This window comes from Sinocyclocheilus grahami, unplaced genomic scaffold (genome assembly GCF_001515645.1).
Source record: "Sinocyclocheilus grahami isolate Dianchi unplaced genomic scaffold, SAMN03320097.WGS_v1.1 scaffold21.1, whole genome shotgun sequence".
NCBI lineage: Eukaryota > Metazoa > Chordata > Actinopteri > Cypriniformes > Cyprinidae > Sinocyclocheilus > Sinocyclocheilus grahami.
In genome coordinates, this window is record NW_015505200.1 from 5,512,150 (window position 1) to 5,529,957 (window position 17,808).

General features: G+C 40.8%; 2 protein-coding genes across 4 annotated transcripts in view; one reads left to right on the forward strand and one right to left on the reverse strand.

Annotated features, from left to right (window-relative positions):
• Positions 1 to 14,574, reverse strand: part of LOC107557984 (apoptotic chromatin condensation inducer in the nucleus-like) — a 20,052-nt gene extending 5,478 nt beyond the window's left edge. Inside the window, exons 1-12 of one of the 3 annotated variants that reach the window (XM_016241601.1) lie at positions 14,333 to 14,573; positions 11,580 to 11,645; positions 11,349 to 11,460; positions 10,449 to 10,507; positions 9,052 to 10,253; positions 7,308 to 9,009; positions 5,442 to 5,594; positions 5,184 to 5,272; positions 2,874 to 2,934; positions 918 to 963; positions 345 to 493; positions 92 to 232 (exon numbers count right to left, since the gene is read on the reverse strand). In XM_016241601.1, coding sequence (XP_016097087.1) covers positions 92 to 232; positions 345 to 493; positions 918 to 963; positions 2,874 to 2,934; positions 5,184 to 5,272; positions 5,442 to 5,594; positions 7,308 to 9,009; positions 9,052 to 10,253; positions 10,449 to 10,507; positions 11,349 to 11,460; positions 11,580 to 11,645; positions 14,333 to 14,470 — 3,918 coding nt within the window. In that variant the 5' untranslated portion in view covers positions 14,471 to 14,573. Of the gene's footprint in view, positions 1 to 91; positions 233 to 344; positions 494 to 917; positions 964 to 2,873; positions 2,935 to 5,183; positions 5,273 to 5,441; positions 5,595 to 7,307; positions 10,254 to 10,448; positions 10,508 to 11,348; positions 11,461 to 11,579; positions 11,646 to 14,332 lie in introns of all 3 variants that reach the window. The other 2 variants (XM_016241594.1, XM_016241585.1) reach the window with 2 other exon arrangements.
• Positions 14,575 to 15,409: 835 nt separating this feature from the next.
• LOC107559203 (uncharacterized protein C14orf119 homolog) lies at positions 15,410 to 17,679 on the forward strand. Its single transcript, XM_016242960.1, has 3 exons — positions 15,410 to 15,697; positions 16,072 to 16,490; positions 17,324 to 17,679. The coding sequence occupies exons 2-3, from the start codon at positions 16,074 to 16,076 to the stop codon at positions 17,495 to 17,497; spliced, it is 591 nt and encodes a 196-aa protein (XP_016098446.1). The 5' UTR covers positions 15,410 to 15,697; positions 16,072 to 16,073; the 3' UTR covers positions 17,498 to 17,679.
• The last annotated feature ends 129 nt before the right edge of the window (positions 17,680 to 17,808 follow it).

Below are 17,808 nucleotides of genomic sequence, written 5' to 3' on the forward strand. Positions count from 1 at the left end.
GGGGGCAATAGATATTTTACCAAAAGATTATTCCAACATATGCAAATAATCAAACAAACATCTTTACTTCTAGTAGAGGAAAAACATGCACCTGTGTTACAGTTCGCCTAATTTTCAGGTCTTGGTCGCCCCTCTCTCCTCCTTCCTCCTCCCCAGAGAGATGCATCTCCTCCGGATGCAGGTCTAACAAAGCCTCCTGACCCAAAGCAGGCTTGATGTCAGGTATTAAAGACTGTACAGAATGAAGAATGCATTATGTTACTGTTCATCAGATGAAGGAAGAGGTGGATATTTTTTTTAGAATAACAGACATCCCTTTAATTTTTATTTCTTATTTATCTGACCTTCAAAGAATCTGTGGTGATACTGATGGAGGGTTTCTTGGCAGTGACAGCTGTACTGGAGCCCCATCTTCTTTTCCTGCCAGCGCCAGCACTGCTTGCGGCCTCCGCTTCTCCCTCAGAACTCCCCACCCCAGGAGACTGTTTGCTGCCTGAGGGAAGATAGCATATGGCCATCGTTGACATCTTTGTAAAATAACATATTCAAGAGTTTGCAGGTCAGCAAAAAAAAATTATTGGAAGAAATTAATACTTTTATTCAGCAAGGATGCATTAAATGGTTCAAAAGTTACAGTAAAAGAAAATCAGTTTTTTTTTATCATCAAAGAGTTCTAAAAAATTGATGACAAGTATTAAGCAGCATAACATTTATAAGAAGAAATGTTTTTGAACACCAAATCAGCATATTATTAAATGATTCCTGAAATACCATGTGACACTGAAGACTGGAACAATGGCTGCTGAAAATTCAGGTCTAACAAATTATTACACAACCTTATAACTTTTAAACAGTAGTGTACACAGTGAATGATCTCTCCAAATTAATCACTTCAGGGGAAACATGGAGATACTCACTGCCGAGAGAAATCCTTCGGGCCGAGAAGGTCTTTGGCGTGGTGCTCTGAAAGAGAAAAAACACACCCAAGCCCGGGGAAAAGGTGAGATCGTATATATGGAAAGAAAGCACAAGATTCAGAGTGTGGAAAAATGTGTGTGCATGTATGAAGGAGATAAAACTGAATAACAAATAGAGACCAAAAGAAAGTGAGCCATCAACAAGGAACTGGGTAAACAGATATGAAAGGAAATCTATTAGGAAAGACCGCCTCTTCAGTAAGAGTGTGTACACACACACAGTGTGCACATGTTCTTCATGTGTTTAGAAGTTATCTATTTCTATTATGTAATCTATTTCTGCTCTGAAGATGCAGTCTTGTCCTCTACTACACAAAAATACTTTTTAAAAAGGCTTTGCTGCAGTTATCTATCTCACTGAGCAGCCCCTCAGGTTGAAATATCCTTTGAGGCAGTTACTGTAGTGAGGAATTAAATAAAGAATTGTTTTTACATTAGCTCTGCAGTGGCCTTATGTATAAATATACATCTACTCTTTATCCAGTAGACAATAGTTCCATTTTAGGGTTACCATGGAGTCTTGGCAAATATTAGTATTGTCTAGGCAAAACATTTAAAGTAGAAAATGGAGAATGACTACTTATTTCCCGGTACCATTGACACATGTTCTTCACTCGGTTGGGAATGGCCCAATCGCACGTCTGCATGTACTGTATCTAGGCAACAACAGTCCAATCAAAGAAGGCTGGGAAGTTTGGGCAGAGATCTGAGAGCAGGCTGGCAGAAGAACTCTTATGTAGAACAATGTGGGTGGAGTTTGAGAGGCTCCGAGTGTCTTTTTTGAAGTCCATCGTATTGGCATGAAATCGGAACGTGGGAGGAGTCTTTCAAACAAACTGCTGAAAAACCTTTCAGAAGACTGAGTCAGTTTTATTTGTGAAGATGTCCATGTTACGAGGAAGACTGCACAAGGTTTCTGTCTGTTCAGGTTGAATGATGCAGTTTCAGTCAAGCAGCCACAAAACAATGAAACAGATCAAGTCCATTTTCAAACTATCAGTTAGGTTTGATCATGATAGTCCACAGAAAAAATTAGAAAGCAGTAAAATCCAGCACATCCAGTTGTTGTGCTGAAGTGCATATCATCAGAGTTCAAAATTTCCTTGGGAGTTAAGACAACACATCATGGTTTTTCCACAGGATAAAGAAATAAACCAGTCCCATTATATAGCAAACAACTGGGACAGTCGCTGGAAAATGTCTCCATTAAAGCCAAAAAAGTCACACTGAACAGTTCTGAAGATGTCCATTTATTTGCTTACGGTTTCTGGCAATCTCATTTCCACCCTTGCTGCCATCTTGAGCCAAACTGACACAGGCTCATGAGACACTCAGCAAAACGTCACACCCATATTACTCAGCCTTTCATTATCAGTCCAATCAACAGGTGCTTCCAGCCAACACCATTGAGGAAACGTGGCCATTGTTGCCTGGTGTGTTGCACTGCAGAGCAGACTCAAGGGCCTATCAGGTAAAGCCATGGCGCTTGGAGACAGTGGAACAGATGCTGTAGTAGAAGTAGTAGTTGTATGCAGGTACCAATAAGGGCAATGGAAGAGGTATGAGCACCTTTACAACAAAGCAATCAAGGGGGTTTTAAACATCAGCCAAAGAGAGAGTGCCCCCTGCTGCTTCTGTCTAGGACAGCTTCAGCAAAGGTTCACACAACATCATCTGTGACCACAAAAAAGGGCAAATAATACATAGAGTTGCTAAATTACCTTATGTACAAGTGAACATAATTAGTAATGCCTGTATGTACCTGTAATAACAATGCATTTGTATTGAAAAATAAAGGGGAAAGGAGACAGCCATTTATAAAACCTATCCTTTAATGTGGGGGATAACTGGCGACTGGTAGAGTTGGGTAAGCCCAGCACTCCTCTGTGCTCTTACCTCCTCACTGCTCTCTGGAACCTTCTCAGGCTCCGCCATGACAGCCTCCTTCACCTCACTACTGAGAAAGACAGGAGCAAAGAGAAAAGGGGGAAAAAAAGAGAGGAGTATGTAAAAATAATAAGTCTCAATTTGCTATAGTCACAGTAAAAGCCTCCAGGTTTAAAAAAAATTTTTTTTTAAAGAATTTACAGGGACGAAAAGTTATACATTTACTCGCGCTCAACTGATATTAGGCCAAATAAGGTCTCAGTCTCCATTCATTTTCATTGTATAGAAAAAAAATGCAATGAAAGTGCTTGTGACTGAGGTTAATATTCTGCCTAACATCTCATCCTCTTTTCCATGTAAGAAAAAAAGTCATACAGATTGAAACAACACGAATGTGAATAAACAATGACTATAAACAACCCATATATTTTAGGCAATTTAAAAATCCCGGCCAGGCCGTGTCTGAGGGAAAAGATAGGACCTATGGTCAGCCTATTGAAATGACACTTTTAAATGAACACTACTAATCTAGTCAACCAGAATCAGTCAACTCCATATGGGAAAAAAAGAACAATTTATGACAACTTACAACGAACAGTGTATCCTGAAATGCACACAGATCCCTACTATATCCACTACCTCCAAAAGAGAGACTGATCAATCATCTCTACAAACACCCGCAACAATTGCAGGCCTGCTTTTACAAAAAACAACAGCTCCAGGAAAAAAAACGAATATTTCTGTGCTGTATCTATAACCTTGCGAATGCAGCTTAATCTCTTTATTTTTAAAGCTCCAGACTACATGTCGACTAAATGCAGCGCTCATCCCGCAGAGTGGAGTGACACGCGTGGCGAAGCGTTACTGTTTGTTTTTATTCTCTTTTAGATCGTTCAAATGGCCGACAAAAACAGCAAAATACGTGCGCCCTGATACCAACACATCACTAGCACATAAAGAGACATGATAAAAACCGTTCCGCCGCATTGTGGGATGCGAGTACATGAGTGTAGCGCCGAGCATCATCTCTTTCCTCCCCGTCGAGCAGCATAATGCACAATGAGATCAAGCACCTATCAGCGACTCTAATGACTACAAACGGACGGGACTTCGCGAATTCATTAAACACCGCTCGCCCAAAGCTAACGGGCCACCCTGAGCCCCGTGTTATTGGTCAAACGCGTAGTACATCCATGTTAGATGAGAGAAAGAGAGGTGCGCGAGACTCACTTCGGCAGGACCCCATTATCACCGGTTGAGAGGCAGCCACACTGATTGCCTGTTCTTAATCCACACGAATTCAATAACACGCTCTTGAAACGAGCTACATGCCGTTTTGGGGAGGAACTAAAAAGCTAGCGACGCCACTAACTTGTCTACGTTAGTAGCGCAATAGTAACTGTTTAAAACAGTGAATCTTTAAGCCGTGTTGTTGTGTTATATCGTATTGGAAAGTCCGATTCGTTTTAAGAGAATCGGTTTGATCGAGCTGTTCAAAATGATTCCCAGATTCATTTGATTTCATTATATCTTCAGTTTCGACGCAAATTATACAAGATAGATAAATAAATATATAAAATAAATGATTGTATGTTTGCTGGTTTCATCCCTTCTTTTTTTGTCCATAAATGCAGGCGTTTCTGAAGGCTAAAATTATGTCTTATTCTGTCTCATACATTTAATATCTGAAGCAAGAGAACAGACACAGCCATATGCAAATCAATCAAAGCAGCTTACAACCAAAAATACATTTATAACCTCTATTTTGGCAACATATAGAACTGCGATTACAGCAATTACAATTCCATCTCATTTTGCATTACCTCACATGGCTATTTAGATTATTTAAATGTGATGCACGTAACTGTAAAATTCTTTCTCCTACCTCAGTTTAATGTGCAAAGATATAAGTAAACTATTTGTAGCATGGACAGCATTAACGCTGGTTCTTTGATGTTTCAACATTGCTGTTAGTTTTTGTATTCAAAAAACGAATTATTGCATATTGCTGGTACACTAGCTCAAACTGGCGTCCTTGGACGTACAGGACAATAATTCAAAATGACAGTATACAATTTGTATGTGTTTCCTGGGTCCAATAAATAGATTATACAGGGACTCAAGCAGCCAAAACTTTTCACTAATTTTACATGAAGACCTTAAAACTGTCAATCAAATTCTTTCATCTTAACCCACTTCATAATCACCATATTTGATCTCTGCTTGGATATCCATCCCTTTTTAACTGCATTAGTAATGTTTTCATTTAACCCATGATTTCTGGTGTATAAATATAATCAAAGTAGATTGTAGACAGACCTGGTAGTGTCTTTGTTAGTGTCATCTTCGTCAATATCGTCCTTTCTTCCCCTTGTTTCCTTCTCATCTTGTAGTTCAAGGCAGGGTTCCTAAAATATATAGAAAAAGTAGAGAATATAAAAAGGTTTGTCCAATGTCTTGCACAGACTGAGCCTATCGAATGGCAATCAAAGTAGCACAATATAATAGTTACTCTGACTAGACGTAGGGTGTTAGAACCAAATTCATTTTGTTTTTAAAATTTGGCTGCTTGCTAACCTTGGTTTGGATGACATCCTCATTGCCCATGTCTTTTTCTTCCTGCTCTATGAAGACTCGTTTTTTGCACTGGACGGTTGGAGGCTTTTCAGCCACAGTTTGACCAACTTTTTCCGTGGGCTGAGATGAAGAATCTTTCTGGACCTCTTTAGACTGAGGAAAATAGAAAATAGGGCTGCATGATTATGACAAAAATCATAATTGTCGATTATTCCCTTGAAATTGTAATTGCGATTATTAATTACGATTATCACAATTTACATTGAATGATGTTTAAACCATTGTTAGATGCAACTGCAAGCCGTATTTTTATATGAAAATAAACAAGCTGAAAACACTCAAACTGAAAAACCTTTAGTGCTTTTCTATAGTATTAAGCCTCAAATGTCAAATATACATCGGATTGATTTCTTCTTTATTTTATAAAAATATGAATGGTATTATAATGTTATACTAAAACAATGGAAAAACCTTTAAGATAACATGTAGAAAGAAAAAAAAACATATCTTAAGCGTGCAGAATAACACAAGTGGACTTTGAACGATTAATTGCCGCTTTGAACGATTACGTAATTGTGGCATCCATAATTGTAATTGCAATTAGAAATTCAATTAATTGTGCAGCCCTAACAGAAAGAAAACTTAAGATATGCTTAAAATTTTGGGCATATTGCAAAAAAGCATTTTGCATGTATAACAGTATGCAATTCAAGAAGAAAAAAAAAAGTGAATTATAAACAATTGGTGAAATTATATAAAAATGAAAGCCTATTTCAACTCTTTCCTTAATTTGAATAAAAAGGACAATTTCAAAAAGCTTATAATGCAAGTCTAGGGGGCAACACGCCCCAAATTGGACCCACAGATTAAAAGTGGATATTTGTTTGTATGCATTGTGATAATAGAACCTGAAACATTCCTTTTAATGTTTTACCCACCATTGTAGTGCTTTAGTATAGAATTCAGTTTTAGAAGTTTATGGTCTTGCAAAATGAACAAAAAGCTAAACGTTTGATGTAATGGTGCTTTTTCACTGCATGGCACGGCATGGTACGGTACGGCTCGGTACGGTTCACTTTTGGGAGGTTTTCCACTGGGTACAGTACCTGGTACTTTTTATAGTACCACCTCGGTTGAGGTTCCAAGTGAATCGTACCGCTACCAAAACGTGATGTGTGAACTCTGCTGATCACGGATTGGCCAGAGAGAATCACCACTACCTGCGTCACTGAACTTGCGACACAAACACAACAGAACTGCTAGATTTAAAGCAGCACAGCCAGCGAAGGATCGAACACAAATGTTTTGAACAAGCGCAACTTTTTTAACAACCAAAAAGTGGCTGTTTCGTTGTCTGTTGAGGAAGTACAGACGTTCCTCTCGTTGATAGCAGAGGAGTGGATCCAGCGAGAGCTCGATGGGGCGACGCGGAATGAAAACGTTTTTCAGGAGTCGCGTCAATAGAGGCGGCGCAACTAATGACATGTGAATAATCCCGCCCACTCTAAAGCGGTACTGAACTGCAGTGGAAACGCAAACCGAGCCGAGTTGTACCACGCAGTGGAAAAGTGCCATAATTTACACATGCAGAAGAAAACGAGACACAAGAAAAAAAAAAGCCAAAGTTTGAAATGTGTCATGAAATGGGAAAAAAAATCTTAATAGCTCAGGCAATCAATATTATTTAGTTTATGCTCCTGTATGCTTATGCTAGCTCTCTAATGCTGATGTCCTTCTGCCATTTATTTCACCACTGACGCCATTTTTGAGGAGCATGACACTTTATTACAATGCTCATGAACAATGTCTCCAAAGTGTTTAAAGAGAGCAAGCCTAACGGAAAAGATGAACCTTTGAACCACTCACCTTCCTACCATCTGAAGTGGAATGACTTTTCTCCTCCTCCTCTGATGATGATGAACTGGAAGAGCGTGAGGAAGATGAAGACCCAGAATCTGAGTCGGATGAGGAGGAATCGCTGGAGGATGATGACTTTCTTTTTTTCTTCTCCACCTCTTTCTTTTCCCTTTCCCTTCCTCTTTTCTTCTCCTCTGGAGGAGGTAAAGGAGATTTCTCCTCATCCTCAACTCTTCTGAGAGACTTAGGCTTAGTGTCTTTGCTTGCCTCACTATCCTCTGACGTCTCCATCTTCGCTTCCTCTTGCGGTGCATGTTGTTGGGCAGACATCTTGGGGATTTTGCTCTCAAGCTCATAAGGTGCTGAAACAAAGACTGATGTTTGATGGACCGGAGCGGCATCTTTTTCCTCAGGCTTAGATGTTAATGGAATTGACGGGGCTTGTGGCATCGGGCTATCTGAGAAAGTACGAGGTCTCTTCAGCACAGAAGTTGGAGAGGATGGGAGAGGAGTTGTCAGAGGGGCATCTCTAAGGAAGCGGGACTTCTTAGAAGAAGATTGAGGAGACAGTTTTGTTGCAGCTATGGGTGACTGCTGTGGGACAGGCTCTGTAGCATCTTTGCCAGTGCTCTGAGGTTCACCGGTCTCACTCTCGTCGGGCTTCTCCGTTGGACTTTCCAGAGAAGCAGCATGAGGCGCTGGATAGGAGAGACCACCGATATCACGACCACGCTTCCACAGAGGAAGACGACTTTGTCTTTCTTTCTCACGTTCCTCATCTTTTTCAGGTTTCGAAGCCTTTTCTTTTTCCTCCTGGACTCTTTTTTGCTCCAAAAGCCTTTCCCTTTCATCCAAAGCTCTCTGCTGCTCTTCTTTTAAAGTCCTCTCCTGCTCCTCTCTCTCTTTTTCCAAAGCTCGCTCTCGCTCATCCTCTGCTTTCCTATGTGCTTCTCTCTCAAGCTCAAGAGCTTGTTCTTTTTGCAACCGTTCTTCTTCCAAAGCTTTCTTTTTCTCAATTCTTTCTCGCTCTTGCCTCTTGCGTTCCAGAGCAGCTTCTCTTTCATGTCTTTCTCTTTCCAAAGCCATCTCTTTCTCCAGCCTTTCCTGTTCTTTGGCCCTCTCCATTTCTTGTCTCTCTTTCTCCAAAGCAGCTTCTCTTTCCAGTCTCTCCCTCTCTAGAGCTTGTTCTTTTTTCTGCCTCTCTCGTTCCTGCCTTTGCTTCTCAAGCTGCTCTCTTTCCAATCTCTCCCTCTCTAAAGCTTGTTCTCGTTCTTGTCTTTCCTTCTCAAGCCGCTCTCTTTCCAATCGCTCCCTCTCTAAAGCTTGTTGTCGTTCTTGTCTTTTATTTTCAAGCCGCTCTCTTTCTAATCTCTCCCTCTCTAGAGCTTGTTCTCTTTCTATTCTTTCCTTCTCAAGCCGCTCTCTCTCCAATCGCTCCCTCTCTAGAGCTTGTTCTCGTTCTTGTCTTTCCTTTTCAAGTTGCTCTCCTTCCAATCTCTCCCTCTCTAGAGCTTGTTCTCTTTCTAGTCTTTCCTTCTCAAGCCGCTCTCTTTCCAATCGCTCCCTCTCTAAAGCTTGTCGTCGTTCTTGTCTTTCCTTTTCAAGCCGCTCTCTTTCCAATCTCTCCCTCTCTAGAGCTTGTTCTCGTTCTAGTTTTTCCTTCTCAAGTCGCTCTCGCTCCAATCTCTCCCTCTCTAGAGCTTGTTCTCGTCTTTCTTTCTCGAGTCTCTCCCTCTCTAAGGCTTGTTCTCGTTCTTGTCTTTCTTTCTCCAGCCTCTCTCGCTCTAATCTCTCCTGCCTCTCTCTCTCCAATCTATCCTTTTCTTGCCTCTCTCGTTCCAGAGCTTGTTCTTTCTCGAATCGTACTCGCTCTCTTTCCAACGCTTGTTCTCTTTCAAGCTTCTCTTTCTCTTCCCTCTCCTGCTGTAAGGCCTTTTCTTTCTCTTCCCTTTCTCGCTGTAAAGCCCTCTCCCGTTTCAGAGATTCTTCTCGCTCCTGTCTTTCCCGCTCCAAAACCCGTGCTCGCTCTTTTTCCAATGCCTTCTCCTTTTCTAGGGCTTTCAGCCTCTCTTGTTCTCGTTGTCTTTCCCTCTTTTTGTTTTCTTGCTCCCATAAAAGATCATCCTGCTTCATGCCATCACTCTCTTCCACCATCGCTGTCCTAACGACACCAACACCTTGGTTTAAGATCACTGAACTAGGGTATGACAAAACTGAAGCTGCATTAGCTGTGTGCGTAATTGCAGACACAACCCCCTCATGGTGGCTTCTCTGTCCGTCCAGTCCCTCCCTATCACGCTTTCCTGCACCAGAGAAAGCTCCCTCAGACGCCATCTTGCGTGCCAGTAAGGTCAGTGGGCCTGGTCTGCGTTCTGCTGAGTCGCCTGCTGGTTCAGGGCTACTGCTACGACTGTCACTACTTGAACTACCAGAGCTCGAAGAACTAGATATGCGCTGCCTAGATGGGGGCTCTCCAGGACTAGGTGGGCTCTGTTTAGGTGTGTCTGGGAGTGGAAAAGAGAGTTCAGGAGGAGGGGATGGAGGAGGAGTGGGCTGTCTGAGCTGCTGTGAAAGTAAAGGTATGTGTTGGGGGGGCGGCTGCTGCTGTTGCTGCGAGCTACCAGATCTTTCCCTCACCGGTTGGTTTTTTGGAGGCTGTGCTCGATGACTCCGTTGAGCATTGGCGTTCCACTCCTCCTCATCGTCATCATTGTCATCCCCGCCTTCACTGTCATCATCACTCTCAGCCGGTTCATGGCTTGAAGTTGGTCCTCTTTCACCAACAACCCGCACAGATAAAGAGGCTATTGCGCCAGGCTGGGCAGGTGCGAGGGGGGATGGCTGCCCAGGGGTTTCTTTTTCTGCGAGCTCATCACTCTCACTCCCAGTCACCCCAAATCCCCCAGCCACTACTGTACCTCCTTTGTGTTGGTCAACTAAGGAGGGAGCAACATCCTGGTGGAAATATGTGTTGGACACAGAAGGTAAGTTCAGGACCCAAAAGGTATTTTTCTTATCCAAAGTAAACACAATCAGGAGAACATTTAACCTTACCTTGCATAACTAAAAATTAAATAGACATTTTGTAAGAATTTGTGGCCCAGCCCAGAACAAGCACTGTAGCAGCAGGGGATTGATAATATTTCTAACCTGGTTAGGGGCAGCACAAATAATGTCATTGGCCTCTGTGTGGTCTTCATGGTCTGTTCCTTAAAAAGAAAAACAAATAAATAAATAAAAATAAACCATAACAAAAGACATGTTTATAGACTAAACAGCGCTTTAATTTAGAAGAAATGTTAAAATAAATGTTAGTATTTCATCATTAAAAATAGAATATTTTTGTACATATGTATTTTGTATATACACACACATGTATATACATATTAACAATGTAAGTACAAAGAGAACTATCTTTTTAAAATTAATGTGTAATTTTAACTAAAATTGTTATAAACAACTTCATAATTCCCATCTTTTCATTCAATCCTTTTCATAGTACACTAATTTTAATGGTCTCTGGAAAACCGAATACTGTAATTCAGTATAGAGTAAACTTATAGGACAGGGCTGCCCAAACTCAGTCCTGGAGGGCCGGTGTCCTGCAGAGTTTACCTCCAACTTGCCTCAACACACCTGCCTTTAAGTTTCTAGTATGCCTAGTAAGAGCTTGATTAGCTGGTTCAGGTGTGTTTACTTAGGGTTGGAGCTAACTCTTCAGGACACTGGCCCTCCAGGACCGAGTTTGGACAGCCCTGTTATAGGAGACATATCACAGAAAAAGTTTATTCATCATCATTTAACAAAACACTCAATGCAAAAACCATTTGTAATACCAAAAGATTACACATTAACCAAAAAAACTAGCATATGTTGAGAGTACTTGTAAATGATCAGTGTTTCCATATTTCAACTTCACCACCATTTATACAAGGATGCAGCATTTTTGCTGGTTAAAAACATTACACACATGCAGCTTCAAAAAAAGAAAAGAAAAACCACTCACACTGGTACAAGTTAAGTTTATTTGCACTATTATCATATACTCACCATCAGTTTCAGCTGCCTCTCGTGCTTCTCTCTCCAAGCGCTGCCTGAGAAGCTCTTGCTGTTTGGCCAGGTACTGTTTAATGAAGCTGTTCTGACTCATTTCCTCGCCAATCTAAATTGAAACACATGTAATCCAAATTGTTACAGTTGTTTTAGAGCAGTTAAGCCATCCACACAAGAACAAACAGTAAGATGCTTGTTCCTACTGTAAAACAACACAGTTCAGCTCACCCGGGAGTTGGGCTGCAGGCCAATGTGATGAGAGGAGGTTTTCTGAAGGTTCTCCAACATGAGAGCCTGTTGCACATGCAGAATGACAGACACACATACTTCATTATCTACACTAAATACTTATGCACACTTCACAGCAAAGGTAACAAGTATAAGTACAAGACCTCTAAACATTTGGAACTGGACAGCAGGACAGTGTTAATTACTAGAGCCCGACCGATATATCGTTTTGCCGATATTATCGGCCGATATGAGCCTGTCACCGATATATCGGTATCGGTGAATATGCCGCCGATATAATTTTTTTTTTACAGAACCTATAATGCAGATAAAATGCTTGAAATGGTGTAATTACTTAGTTTATCCAGCAGAGCGCACTCCATTGTTTGCTACTGGCGACCTGGATGAAACGCTTTAAAGCTTAAGTCAATGGAAAACCATTGAAACTTTGAACGGCCATATCTCTGTAACGGCGTGGCGAATCCGCACCAAATTCGGGGGATCTCTTCAGCTCAAGGAACCCTCTCGAACGCGAATCGGGTGTACGTCTCGAGGCCCTCTTTCGAATGAGACCACCGCCTCGTCGATAGCCCCCGGGGTTCGGGAGTTATGGGTGGTTAAATTCGCGGTCCGGCGCCGACCGATCTAGCGATCCCGGAGGGCTACTGACGCGCGGAGGGTGGCGTTCGAGAGGGCTCCTCGAGCTGAAGGGATCCCCCGAATTTGGTGGAGATCCGCCAGCGCGTTCGCGAGATAGTGACACCAGTCAACACTTTCCCTTCAGTAAGGAGGTCTCTTGTTCAGGCAGCATTCACGCGTTGTCTTATTCGAATGTAAGTGCCCTGCGAAGTGGACTTCACATGAAATTCCGCCATGATTCCAGTTCCAAGGGAATGTACACCTTACATCGAAATGGCATTAAAGTGCGCGAGATGTGAATTTATATTGTTGTTTTTTTTACAGAGGTAGGGGAGAGCGGGGCACAAAGTAACACTTTTTGACTTTCTCAGTTTGTGTAAATCCACATGGGGTTCAGAATATATATATTTTTTTATCCACGGTAATTTTACACTTGTCTAGTACAAATATGTCGCTTTGTTTCATAATTACAGTGTATACGTTTTTCTTCATTTACCCTAAAAAAATAGAAGTGAAATGTGACAACATGCCCCGTAGGTAGAACACATTGTAACATCTGAGGGGCATGTTGTAACTTTACCATATGACAGCTAAAAAAATCTTATCTGATCGAATGAAAAAAATATACAAGACAAACTAAAATATTTTGTTAATAAATAAATATATTATTATATATATATTTTTTCAAATAAAATAATGGCGTTTTTTAAGAATTAAAAATAATCTGATTTTGGAGTTTGACAATGAACTTGTAACGCAGTGTTACAACGTGCCCCATCTGCGCAACTGGAATTTAAAACTGGTTAGCGTCTTCTGCTAGTAATCAAATCATTAAAAAACTATCTGAACTGATAAATAACCGATTGGAGATTAAAATAATAGCAGATGTGTCTCATTTTAAATGAATAATAAAAAACTGATACACATTTTTTTTGACTTAAGCCAGAATTTAAATGTTACTATGGTAAAATACATATTCAAACCACGTGTGTTACAACTTTGTGCATCGCACTCATCGCAAGTTTATTGTTAAATTGTTAAATGCCCTTACATATCTCTGTCACCATTATAAGTGTTTGATCACCACATTTGAGTGATTGCAAAAAATGTGTTTATGTATATATATTCTATTTATGTATATACTGTATTCTATATATAGTACCAGTCAAATGTTTGGACACACGAATGGGAAAGTGTCCAAACTTTTGACTGGTACTGTACTATAATATACACAAAGAATATCGGCCGATATATCGGTATCTGCCTTTTTTACTCCCTAATATCGGTATCGGTCCCAAAAAACCTGTATCGGTTGGGCTCTACATTACATAATGGACACATACATAAGCAATTATTATTCATTAATATTTATATGGATCAGAGTGAATGATCTAAGGAAACAATAAGTGTAAATATAAAAATTAGCAGATGTAAAAAAAACGTACTTATTTATTAATCATCATTAAAACACACATATGGATTACTTCTGATCATTTCAATGATATATGAAACAAGTGCACGAAATAAGAACAAGACGGGGATAGAAGGAGATTTGTTTACATCCGTTCAGTAACAGTAACTTCAGCTCAAACTTCAAAGCAGCTGCGGCGCTCGGCACATCAATCAATCAAATCCTCCCACCAACGCAAAGCAACTGCGATGCGACTTCAGTGTTTATTTCAACAAATGCACATGACATTCAAGGGGTAAGAGGTGTGTAATCTTTCAAAAACTTGAGTTTTTAGTAAGCGCGTCCCCGTTTCATAAACCCCCACCCCCCTAACACCTTATGCATTAACAAAGCGCGAGCCCGCCGACAACTTAAAAAAACCTCACAGTTCACATTCATCCAGAGACTTGTAAACACAAACCGCATCGCCCCGAACCCTCTGCGGCCTCCCTAAACTCGCATGCATGGAAAATAAACGGCGCTTTTGCACGCCACACACATACATATAAACAGGCAACAGCGGGGGGACATGATAACACACTACAAACTGGATGAGCACCGCAGCTAGTGCGCGCTAGCAGCTAGCGAGAGACCACCGACGCTCGGCCTCCGAATCACGGTCCTCGGACTCTGCGGAGCCGAGAAAACAGCAACTCCCACTCACCCCTTTGAGCCTCTTGATGAGTGCATTCTTCTGTCCGCTTTTCGGAAGCCCTCTCTCTTCCAATGCCGCCTTCAAATCCGCCACCCGGAGCGAATGGAGCGGCCTCCCGTCCAGCGTAACGTCTTCGAGGTCCGCCATCTTGATTCCCTTCGCTCGTTCTGTAGCTCGCGAGGACCGCAACGCCTTCCTCACTGACGTCAGCGCGCCACGAGCGCTTCCGGAAAAGGCGGAGTGGAGGAGAGGACTTCAGAGTTGTTTGATGTTTTACAAAGTAACAGGCAGTAAACCTGAATTCATATGCTTAAACCACATTAGACATGATTGAATTGCTTCTTGTAAATTTCCGTTTCAACATAAAACCATTGCAAAGGCAAACAAAGACGCCATTATTAAAGTCTGTCCGGTATTCAGCTGTTATTGCTGAATGCAACGCAAGCGTATTCGCTTGAAAACCGTTATTAACCTCTTGTTTTGCGTTTATATTCTGGATATAGTCTTGTCTATAATGTGCATAATCATTAAGATTTATACAGAAATTAGTCCTCCAGTATTACCGTTTTGTACATTAACCTTGATAAGTATTGCGCGTTACGTTCATATTCTAGGTTAATCTGCTTGCATAATAGCATCATTAATATAATATATACCGAATTTGGTCCACCACTGTTTGGTCCATCACTGTCTAAATTGCTACATGAATCCACGTTAAGCTTTTATGATGTCCCACGTCGTATGTAACGCCACAGTTTCCACTATAGTGTGGAGAATCGTGTTTTTTTTAATTAAAAATAATAAATACAATATCGAATTTTGAAATTCTGCGTACAAATTAAAGCACGATTTATTTCAGCACATCGGTTGTCCGTTCGTTTTAGTAAATCAGTTTTTTAAAATCAGCTTAAAATCTGTTAATTTCGCAATTACAATCTTTGCTGGAAAAGTATCTTTTTATTTATGACATTTCTGCTATTAGGCTAAGTAACGTTAACCTTTTCGTCCCTTCAGTAACAACCTCTGTATGAATCGGACATGTACCGGCTCTCGCTGAGTCGTTGAGACTTACTGATTCAGTTCATTTCATTAACGAATCGTCCAGTCAGATTCGTGAGCAAGACGTTTAGATCGGGTTTGTGAACAATGGGAAAAGATCCGATCAAAAAGAAAGATTCGTTGACGAATAGGACATCGCTAATATGCAGAGCCCCGCTGACTGTGTCCGAGCCTATGCAAGCGGTTTACTGAACACAGCGAGCGGCTCGCTTTGAGCTTCGCGGCTCAGTCGAGATTATTCCCATCTGGTTACCGACGGAGAAACTAACTACATGCTGTTTTCGACGAAAGGTGACAAGTCCAACTAAGAAAAGGGTAACATTTGATTTAGAATGACATTTTGAATGAAATAATATTTAAAAGCGGAGGTTTACTCGTTTGATTTGGTCAGCTAGCAATCTGACGTTAGCATGCATAGTGTGTCGTAACAAGGAAGAAAAATATAAGTGTAGCCTACCGTGTAAATACGTATGGTACGATGCAAAAACAAAAATAACAGTTTTATAAAGGCTTTGAACCGATGGTGTACGTTAAAATGCATGAACGTGGCTTATTCAATGTTTCAGTTTGTGTAAAAAGTTATTAAAATGCTCAGCAACGTCAAGGCATCCAGTTTCTTTTAGCGCTATAAGCTTTTAGTACCATCAATGATAGTCCCGCTGAAATCCTCCTTTTTCTGTCTTTATTAGAAATGGCCTGGTTCCACCAGGCTTTACAAGGCTCGGGCCAGCCAGATGGATCCATGATGCCCCCTACAGTGGAAGATCTGTCCCATTCTCAGGTCTCCAAGCACACCATTACACAGTTAGGGATGTCTGATGGGCAAGGTTGGTCAACTCTTCCCCCAGTTTCCATCACAGACTTTCCGCCTGCTTCAGGAGGCATTGTTCCCCAACGTCTGGAAGCACTGTCCTACACATCCCTCAACGTGGGCTCCAGAGAAGACTCTATGCCGCTGTCTTTCGTGACGCTGCAGGAGCAACGATGTGTACTAAGTTGGTTTTTAGGATGGAACGCTGTCCAGAAGCAACGCTTTCTGGAAGATCTGATTTCAAAGGCTGTGCCTGGAAAGGTGTCCAGTTTATTAGACCAACTCAACACACTGCAGGTGTTTTATTTTGTTAATTTATGTGAAACTTAATGCCCTTTTCTTTGTCGTGTGATTCTCGTACGTAAAGGAATAGTTCACCCAAAAATTAAAATTTGCTTACAATTTACTCGCCCTCAGATCATCCAGATGTAGATAAGTTTGTTTTTTCATAAGAACAGACTTGGAGAAATTTAGCATTACATCACTTGCTCACCAGTGGATCCTCTGCAGTGGACGGGTGCCGTCAGAATGAGAGTTCAGACAACTGATAAAAACATCCCAATAATCCACAGCCTAGTATTTCACACAACTCTAGTCCATCAGTTAACGTCTTGTCAATTGAAACAAATTCATTATTACGGCATTTTAACTTTAAACTGTCACTTCTAACAAAATAGTAGTCCATAATAACACTTCCTCCAGTGTGAAAGTCCATCTCCTGTTGTCCTCTCACATCAAAATCCACCAAAATATTTGTTTAGAGCTGTTCTGGATTATTTTTACTTGTTTTGTTGTTCACTTGATTTGTGCATATTTCTCTCCTGATTCAGATGAGACAGCTTTTTCGCTCAAGAAAGCAATATTATGGAAAGAGGACTCGTATATAGTTTAGCAGTAAGCAACAGGTTGAAGTTAAAAACATCTTAATAATGAATTTATTACAAACATGCCTTTCACTTCACAAGATGTTAATTGATGGACTTGAGTCGTGTTGAATACTTATGGAAGATTGAGATCAGCTGTTTATGGATGTATGTATGCATGTATGTATCTATCTGACATAATCAAATAATGCTAAGCAGGTTCATATGTATGATAACATGGATATTTTCTTTGTCTTTGCATTTCAGGTGAATGATCGCCCACCTAACATTTTTGAATGCCAGTTAAGGCTGTGGACTCAGTGGTTTGATTCATGGAGTGAAGAGGAGAGAAATGCCTTTTTGAACAGCTTAGAGGAGAAGGATCCAACCTTTGCTGCATACTTCTATAGCCGGGTTGCTGGAACAGCAGGCAGAGATTGAGGGTCTTCATACAACGTTTTTTTGTTTGTTTTTTCACTTTTCAAAATGAAACTGAAATCAAGTCTCCTATAGACTGTTGTACTGTTAAAAAGAGTTTTGAACAGCAATGTTTGTTATGCACGTGAGTGTAGTTTTCAAGCACTGTTGAGCCTGTTTAGATGCAAAAAAAAAATCTTGTTATAAAGTTGTTTTTTTCTAAACGTTTTTCTAAAATAAAAAAAAATACATTTCACAATTTATGATTCCTCTGCATGGATTTGCTGCGGCAAGCTTCACATTCTCTTGATGTTGAAGGGACAGTTCATCCAAAA